Source organism: Salvelinus alpinus, chromosome 3 (genome assembly GCF_045679555.1).
Source record: "Salvelinus alpinus chromosome 3, SLU_Salpinus.1, whole genome shotgun sequence".
Lineage (NCBI taxonomy): Eukaryota > Metazoa > Chordata > Actinopteri > Salmoniformes > Salmonidae > Salvelinus > Salvelinus alpinus.
Window position 1 is genome coordinate 16544691 of NC_092088.1, and position 9769 is coordinate 16554459.

At 40.7% G+C, this 9769-nt stretch overlaps 1 protein-coding gene across 1 annotated transcript; it reads left to right on the forward strand.

Annotated features, from left to right (window-relative positions):
- The first annotated feature begins 3528 nt into the window (after positions 1–3528).
- On the forward strand, positions 3529–5996 carry LOC139570117 (interferon-induced protein with tetratricopeptide repeats 5-like). Its single transcript, XM_071391674.1, has 2 exons — positions 3529–3846; positions 4012–5996. Exons 1-2 carry the CDS (start codon positions 3812–3814, stop codon positions 5435–5437), a joined length of 1461 nt encoding a protein of 486 aa, XP_071247775.1. The 5' UTR covers positions 3529–3811; the 3' UTR covers positions 5438–5996.
- The last annotated feature ends 3773 nt before the right edge of the window (positions 5997–9769 follow it).

Here is a 9769-nt window from a genome sequence, read left to right on the forward strand (position 1 = left end):
TATTTTGTTGCTTTTATTTTATTTGATATTTTTTACTTTATTTTATTTTGTAAATATTTTCTGAACTCTATTTATTGAACTGCATTGTTGGTTAAGGGTTTTTAAGGGTTTGTAACTAAGCTTTTCCCGGTAAGGTTTACACCTGTTATATTTGGCACATGTGACAAATAACATTTGATTTTATTTTATTTGAAACACAGATTATATTTCCATGCTAAACCTTACTGTAACACAACATGTTTTACATTGAAATACTGCTGTATGCATTTAAATGTGTTTCTGTAACTGTAACTTCAAGTAGTGTGTACCTTTCTTAAGTTTGATTTCAAAATCAATATAGAGTTAGAATATATTACCTATGGAAAACATGTTTCTATGTCTTTGGATGTGTCCCATTTCAGGTTAATTAGATATGACCATTCAACTGCAGTAGCTCTTGTAACTGACATTAACATTGTGTAGAGATAATAAAACATATTACCAACATCTTTGAGCGCATTAACATTATTTTCTACTTGATTACAAAAGTCAACATTGCTTGTGAATTCCTTGACTGCATGACATTTATTCTTATTACAGAACTATTGTGTGTAATGCAGTCAGACAGGGAAAATAAGGCTCTCGTGACCGTGACATTTGTATGCTGACTATAATCACCCGAAGACAGCTTCTGTATTATGGCCAACGTCATTTTTATATTATAATAAAATGTTATGACTTATTAAATGGTTAAGTATTCATCAATAAATGCAGCTCTACCATGTTGAAGATACATAGGCTACAGTATCTCAAATGCAAATGGATCCATCATCACATTTCCTGAAACATGAGCTTTGATGAAAATGAGATAAATCTGTGTGGCAGTTAGGAAGAATGGGCCTCAACTTGTCTGTATGGAACAGTAGGCCTATGGGTATTTACAGTTAAAAGCCTGTCCTCAGTAAACCCTACGCCTAGTTATAATCATTCACTACCTGATGACATTGTCAGAGGAAATTCAACTTTGAAAAGCAACTCAAAGCAGCGATTCAATAAACTCATGTTTATTGGCCAACAACTGGTTAAAAGGCCCTAATTTGGCTACAGTCTTAGTTTTAGGCCTTTGGTTAGTCTTTGGTTGATCTGCTATAACAATATCTACTTTGCACACCAATATTCTGCACTTCTGTTATTGTTATAAAATACAGGTAACTGCCAAAATCAAGGAAACACTCAAATAAAGTGTCTACATAGGCCGTTGGGCCACCACGAGCCAGAACAGCTTCAATGCACCTTGGCAAAGATTCTACAAGTATCTGTATCTCTATTGGAGGGATGAGATACCATTCTTTCATAAGAAATTCCATCAATTGGTGTTTTGTTAATGGTGGTGGAAAACACTGTCACAGGCGCCGCTCCAGAATTTGAGTCTTGCATGAATTTTAAGCCCAAGCCCTACCCATTCCCGTGACGTTCAGGTCCTACCCTACCCAGACCCGATTGCTTCTGCCAAATTTAAGGCCTGGCCCGGGCTTGACCGAAACCAGAAATAACTTCCTCCATTACTAAATCCATTAGCTGCTCCTCTCTGTCTATCACTCGCTCACGCGCGCTGCTCACTCTGCATGCGCTCTGCTCATGATGGCGCTGAGTCTGTGAGTATCCATGGCAACTGCTCCGCTTGAGCTGCTCTGCTCAATGTTGAGACACGTGAGAGAAATTAGCTGTTAGATACTTTTTGTCACCTCTAAACTCAAGGAACATGATAATTTTTGTGAAATAATCTCTCCTGTTTAATATTTGTCAAGGTTGAAGCACTTCTGACACCATCTCATGATCTTAGTCAGAAATGACTATACGGCGCAGCAGAACACGAGCAAATGGCTCAGCTTCAAAATGTTAGAGATTAATTTAATGATACTCGAGCACTGCCCGTACCCTAGTTATTGATAAAAAAATCAGGCCCTACCTGGCCCTGACCCAATGTATAATTTCGGGCTCGGGTCGGGTAGCAGAGCTCAATCCAGAATCTCCCATAAGGGTTGAACTCTGGTGACTGAGATGGCCATGACATATGATTTACATCATTTTCATGCTCATCAATCATTCAGTGACCACTCGTGTGCCCTGTGGATGGGGGCATTGTGATCCTATGGAGGCATAGCCATGATAGTCTAAATAATGGCCTGCCCAGTATTTTTATACATGACCCTAAGCATGGTGGGATGTTAATTGCTTAATTAACTCAGGAACCACACCTGTGTGGAAGCACCTGCTTTCAAAATACTTTGTATCTCTTATCTACTTAAGTGTTTCCGTTATTTTGCCAGTTACCTGCATCTGACGTGCACTGTATCTGGTGGCTTATAAGCAGACTGGAACATCATTGTCAGAGAATAGGAAACTCTCAGTACAGTAATAATATACCAGAGTAAAATATGGTCTGTCTATATCTCAAGGTTTGGATGAATGCCCTGCACTCAACTGTTATTAAATTGACATTTACTTTCTGAAGTTTTACAACACCATTTATTTCAAATTGAAGATATATTTTCTTCATAATATCTCTAAAACAGAATGTATGTGGAGCAGGGTAACTCCAAGCAGTGATTAAACTGCTTGGAGTTACCCTGGATTGTAAACTGTCATGGTCAAAGCATATTGATACAACAGTAGCTAAGATGGGGAGAAGTATGTCCATGATAAAGCGCTGCTCTACCTTCTTGACAGCACTGTCAACAAGGCAGGTCCTACAGGCCCTAGTTTTGTCGCACCTAAACTGCTGTTCAGTCGTGTGGTCAGGTGCAACAAAAAAAGGACTTAGGAAAATTGCAATTGGTTCAGAACAGGGCAGCACTGCTGGCCCTTGGATGTACACAGAGAGCTAATTAATAATATGCATGTCAATCTCTCCAGGCTCAAAGTGGAGGAGAGATTGACTTCATCACTGCTTGTATTTATGAGCGGTATTGACATGTTGAATGCACCGAGCTGTCTGTTTGAACTACTGGCTCATAGCTCAGACACCCATGCATACCCCACAAGACATGCCACAAGAGGTCTCCACAGTCCCCAAGTCCAGAACAGACTATGGGAGGCGCACAGTACTAAATAGAGCCATGACTACATGGAACTCTATTCCACATCAAGTAACTGACGCAAGCAGTAAAATTAGATGTAAAAAAACAGATAAAAAAACACCGTATGGAACAGCAGGGACTGTGAAGCAACACAAACATAGCCACAGACACTCGCACGATAGCATACGCACTACGCACACGTACACGTGGATTTTGTACTGTATGTGGTAGTGGCGGAGTAGGGGCTTGAGGGTACAGTCTGTGAATGTATTGTAATGTTTTTAAAATGGTATAAACTGCCTTAATTTTGAAGAGTAGCTGCTACCTTGGCAGCAGCTAATGGGGATCCATAATAAATACAAACACAAAATATGTGCCGTGTTATGTCTATTGCGCATAGCCCTCTCACTGAGGCCGCGCGCGTTATCCATTCAAGGACACTCCCACGTGAGGTAATCGTTCACTGGCTGAGAAGAAACGAAACTTAGGCTGCTGTACTTGTCTTCCAGAGTGACGATACTCATCATTTCGCTTCATATAGGGACGCCAATTGGTACTATTGTTGTAAATGTGTCAACTTCCGTAGGCTACTTTATACTTCTGCTTAATACAAACAATTATTGTACCTGGGCAGGGAACGCGCTTAATATTAACAAATATTATACCTGGGCAGGGAACGCGCACGGTGTGACAGCAGTCCAGCACACAAGGTGCTCATTATCGGAGTGTGGCCACCTGAGCTTTTTTTCTTTATGTGCAGGTGCAACTTTACAACTATTGAAATGAGGTAAGTTTGCCATCTTATATCTTTGTATGACTACTTTACTAAGCACTTGGTAACACTGTGAACCAAAGTAGATGCTGAATGAACACATGCCAAAATCTATGATTTTGAAATAATGAGCTGTGTGAAATTGTCAATAACATAGTCACTAAAATATATTATTTTCAGCTCCATTCTAACCAAACTACTTCAACTGGAGTGCCGCTTCACCTGGGATTTGAAGCAAGATGACATTGATAATATTGATAATCTACAGACCAGGCTCAAGGACCAGATTGAGTTAGGTCTCGGGAAAGAGGCAGGGGTTGCACGGACATTCAGCAATCTGGCCTATATCAAATACCTGAAGGGTTACCCAGAAGAGGCAATGGCTAACTTGTTAAAGGCTGAGGAGCTCACGAGAGAGTACCATGGAGAGGACTGTGAGAAACATCTCATTGTCACCTATGGAGACCTTTCCTGGTTACATTACCATGTGGGTGATTACATCAAGTGCCAGAGTTACTTAGAGAAACTGGAGGAGATGAAAGAGAAGTTTCCAACTAGTTCCACATCTGTCCTCCATCCTGAGGTCTATGGCGAGAAGGGTTGGACCTTCCTCAAGTTCTCCTATAAATACTATGACAAAGCAATAGAATGCTTCAAGAAAGCTCTGGAACTGGAGATTGAGGAGAGTGAGTGGAATGCAGGTTACGCTATTGCATTGTATCGTACAGAAAAAGAGCTCTCGAGTGTTAATGACTCACCAGCTATTAAACAACTGAGACGTGCCATAGAGATTAACCCACAAGACGCCGTCCTCATGGTCCTACTGGGCCTGAAACTGGCTGTCTATAAAATATTTGGGGAGGCAGAGGAGTTGGTGGAGAAAGCTCTGGATATGTCCCCAGACTGTCCGCACGTGACACGTTATGTAGGGAAGTTTCTCCGACAGCAGGGGCACGTTGACAAGTCCATTGCTCTGTTGAACAGAGCACTAAAGCGTACAAGCCAGTCTGCCATAATACACCATCAATTGGCTCTCTGCTACAAGAGGAAAAAGATCTCAGTATGCAAGAGTGGAAGCTTCCATGGTAAGGGTGCTGAGATCCAGCAGCTACTCCGTAAGTGCATTCAACATCTGGAGATGGCTACTTCACTGAAGTCTTCCTTCATCTATGCCATGGCTGAGCTGGCACTGCTCTACGGAGAGGATAAAGACAACACCAAGGCAGAGGAACTGTTCAAGAAAACCTTTGAGAAAGCCCTAGCTAAGAATGACAGTCTGCAGGTGGTCAACTTGAACTATGGCCAGTTCCAGCAGTATCACAACAAATGTGAACCTCTGGCCATCAAGCACTACACAGAAGGTTTGGAACTACAGAAAGACACTGCTGAAGGGAAGAGTTGTGCCCAGAAACTGAAGATGATCGCAGAGAGGCGCATCTCCCAAGACCCCATGGATGGAGAGGCCTGTGGTATTCTGGGGTTTGTCTGTAGAATGCAGGGGAAGAAAGAACAGGCCGTACAGTGGTATGATAAGGCTGTGGTGCATGATTGCAATGACAAATACCTCTCTGCACTCTGTGAACTTCGCTTGTCTCTTCAGCAATAATACACCAGAGTCAAACATGAATCTGCACTCAGTAATCTAGTAATAAAGCCTGAAAGTGTGCATGCATCCACTTAATCTTTGTTAGACTTAGTTTAAATTCTCCCTGATTCAAGATTGATATGATTTAGCATAGTAACAAAAAAAATGAAATTGCTTTATGTTTGTGTGTGGAAATGTGGTTTGGGTCATTTGAAGAGATAGTTATGAAATTGAAATATATTATTGTATTCTACATGTGCTTTTAGGTTTACAGGCATTTACTGCACTTTTATTCACAATACACTTTTTTTATAGTTTATTTTTGCATTTTCCGATTAAGAACATTCAAAACAAAAATGAGAAGATATTGGACAACAATATAACAAAGTGACAATAACCTTTCAAGACGACAGACAAGAATGTGAGTGAAATAATAAAACATTTTTAAAGAATGAGACATTGGCCATAAGCTACGTATTATACATTAAGTGTGAAACATTACGTGAGGATTATATAGAGATACAATCAATGTGATGTGAGGGGAGATTCTCCATATAATCAATAAAAGGTTGCCAAATTCTGTGAAATGTCTCCAAATTATTCCTCAAGCAGTAAGTCATTTTCTCCAGTGGGATAAAACTATTAACTTCCGATAGCCACATTGCAACTGGCAGGGAGGAATCCGATTTCCATTTCAAGGCAATACATTTCTTGGCAATCGCGAGCAATATTTCTGTTAGCTTTATAGTATGACTTGGCCTAAGATTGGAATTAGTAAAGTTACCCAGTAGACAGACCTTCGGGTCTAAAGGGAATGCAGCCCCATGAATTGAGGAAATGGTATTGCATACCCGTTGCCAGAAATTGTATAGTTTTGAACACTGCCAAGTGGAATGAAGGAATGTTCCTTCCACATTCCACTTGGAAAACTAGAAAACAGGAACAACCGTGAGACAGGAACAGAGAGAAAACCGCTGGTAGGCTTGACGAAACAAAATGAACTGGCAACAGACAAACAGAGAACACAGGTATAAATACATAGGGGATAATGGAGAAGATGGGCGACACCTGGAGGGGGGTGGAGACAATCACTAAGACAGGTGAAACAGATCCGGGTCTGACAAAGGGTCAGTTTGTCCAGGCTAACCATAAGGGTTTTGCTGTGCCAGATAAACCATCTGGTCAGCTTGTCGAGAGAGGAAAATAATGCTGCGGACACAGGGATGTGGAGAGATTGAAACAAATATAGAAATCTCGGCAGGACATTCATTTTAATTATATTAATTCTACCAAGTACAGTGAGAGGTAAATCTGTCAATTTACACAGGTCACCCTCCACCTTTTGCAACAAACTGTCCAGATTGAATTTATAGAGGTTGTTCATGTTATCATCCACCATTATGCCCAAATATGTGAAGCCCACAGGCAACCATCTAATGGTATGATGGTCAAATACAGACAATGGTAAGATTTCTCTTTTATCAAAATTGATCTTATATCCAGAGATATAACTATAATACTGTAATAGGTTCTGTAAGTGAGAGAGGGAATGTTCTGGGTTTGTTAGAAATAAGATAAGGTCATCCCCAAAAAGTGATAACTTATGGGTATGGGGGCCTACCTCAAAGCCATGTATGTCAGCACATGTTCTAATGGCCTCAGCCAACTGTTCGATGGTGGGGGGCTATTTGGGCAACCTTGTCTGTTCCCCCTATAGAGAGGGAAAGAGGACGAAGTAATCCCATTGGTAGCAATCCTAGCTGCCTAAGCCCAAAATTTCCAAGACGTGAAAGAGGTATAGCCATTTGACCCTATCAAAGGCCTTTTCGGCGTCGAGGGAGACTGCGACACTAGGTATTTTGTTTTTGTTAGCAAGGTGAATTATATCAAAGAACCTTCTGAGATTATTGGAGGACAATCTATTAATTATGAAGCCAGTCTGATCTGGGTTGACCAACAGGGGGAGACATGACTCCAGACTCTTAGATAGCATCTTGGTGACCAGTTTACAATCTGTATTAAGGAGAGAGATTTGTCTATAGGAGGTGCACTTTAGTGGGTTTTTCGATTTCTTGTGAATTACTGTAATCACAGTTTGAGAGAAAGACCCTCGGAAGCAGTAGTTCTCCCCAGCATTTTTAAGTACCTCCATAAGGTAGGGTACCAACACCTCCTTCAATTATTTATAAAACTCTGGAGGGAAGCCATCCTCCCCAGGAGATTTATTAGAAGGTAAAGATGTAATGGCCTCCAACAATTCAGGGACTGAGAACTGTTCACTCAGGCGCCCTCTGACAGACATGGGCGGTTGAGAGAGGAGAAAGGAGTGATAGATCATCACTTGATTGGGAAGTGTAGAGATCCTCGTAATATTTCTTAAAAGTATCATTCATTTCAGTAGGGTCGAAAGATATCTTGTTAGTAAGAGTTTCTATAGCATTAATTGTCCTCCTACTTTCCTCTGCTTTCAGTTGCCATGCCAATACTTTGTGTGCTTTCTCTCCAAGCTCATAATAACGCTGTTTTGATTTAGTGATGGCCCTCTCAGCTTGATATGTGTTCAGAATATTATATTTCAGTTTTCTATTTACCAAAAGCAGGTATAGGTCTTTAGTCGGGCCTCTTTGGTAGGTTTTCTCTAGTTCAGATATTTCAGATTCAAGGACATTCAGTTCGGCCCCGTGTTTTCTCTTCAACCCTTTAGTATAGGCAATGATCTGTCCCCTCAGATAGGCTTTCAATGCGTCCCAAAGAATGAAACTGTCAGGAGAGGAGGGTTTGTTTGTCAAATTAAAAACTATTGATCTGCTCTATGATGAATGCACAAAATTCAGGTTCCTTCAGGAGTGTAGAATTTAGTCTCCATCTATATGCTCCGTTTACCTTGGTAGGAATGGAGAATGATAATACCAGAGGAGAATGCTCACTAAGCAATCTGGGGAGATAATCGGTATCTAACACTCTATGAAGCAGTTGGGTTGATAGCAAAAAGTTATCTACAGTATGTGTGTGTGTTTGTTGTGTGGGAGTGAATAAAAAGACTAGTCCCGATCCTGTGGGTGCATCTGTCTCCAGATGTCTAGTAAATTGAGATCCTTCAAGAATTACATGGTGAGCTTAGCAGCTTTGGTACGAGGGGAGGGTTTATCAGAGGACATATCAAGAACTGTATCTAAACAAAAATAAATATTTCCTCCAGCCAGTAGCCATCCTGGTGGTGCTTGAGCAACCTGAAGTAAGACATTTTGAATAAACATATACTCTTTACAATACACTTTAATAAATAAAATAAAAGTTATTATTTCCACTACCGTATGACAAAAAAATAATTGAAAGAAAAAACAATCAACATCAAAATTCTTAGTGCTAGTCTGAGTCTTCTTGAAGTTGTAACAGCTTTCAGGGCCTTACAGAGTCAAAATGTATATTGTCAATGACAGTGGTCCCTCATGCAATTAAACCAAGGGTGCCAGGACACCTCCCCTTTCATCTTAATCCATTATGGGTAGAATCAACAAATATGACATTACCCATTCTGTATGATGTCATATGGCTGAGTACACCTTTAATTCCAAGCTCAGAAAGGTCCAACAAGGGTTGTTCTAATATAAAACAAGAGAATTGTCCTCCTAGCCCTCTGGCTTAACTACACAGTAACATGCTGCATCAAGTGGCAGTGTAATAATCAATGTTGTATACCTTTACACAACTATGCAATTTGGTGTACACAATACTTACAGTATAAAGCGAAAATCATCCCGTCTTTAATGTCATCAATTACTGTATATGAAATTGGTATGAAAATGTACATCACCAACCTTTATAAACGAATAATGACTAATTCATCATTAACTCATAAGAAGTTCCAGTCATAAAGAGGTGTCCATTATCATCCCTTTTGATAGATCACAGACCAGGGCCCAACAGGCAGCCCGTAGGTGGTTTTATTTGGCCCACCAAGTTTTCTGAGCAAAAAAATGACATATATATATATAAATATATGTATATATACATATACACTACCGTTCAAAAGTTTGGGGTCACTTAGAAATGTGGCTCGTCAGGAAGTCTAGGACCCAGTTGCACAGGGCGGGGTCGAGACCCAGCGTCTTGAGCTTAATGGCGAGTTTAGAGGGTACTATGGTGTTAAATGCTGAGCTGTAGTCGATGAACAGCATTCTTACATAGGTATTCCTCTTGTCCAGATGGGTTAGGGCAGTGTGCAGTGTGATTGCGATTGCGTTCTCTGTGGACCTATTGGGGCGGTAAGCAAATTGGAGTGGGTCTAGGGTGTCAGGTAGGGTGGAGGTGATATGGTCCTCGACTAGTCTCTCAAAGCACTTCATGATGACG

Coding starts and splice junctions, on each gene's coding strand:
- LOC139570117 (XM_071391674.1), top strand. CDS start 3,812: ATGTGCAGGTGCAACTTTACAACTATTGAAATGAG. Junction 3,847..4,011: donor TTTACAACTATTGAAATGAG/GTAAGTTTGCCA, acceptor TATTATTTTCAG/CTCCATTCTAACCAAACTAC.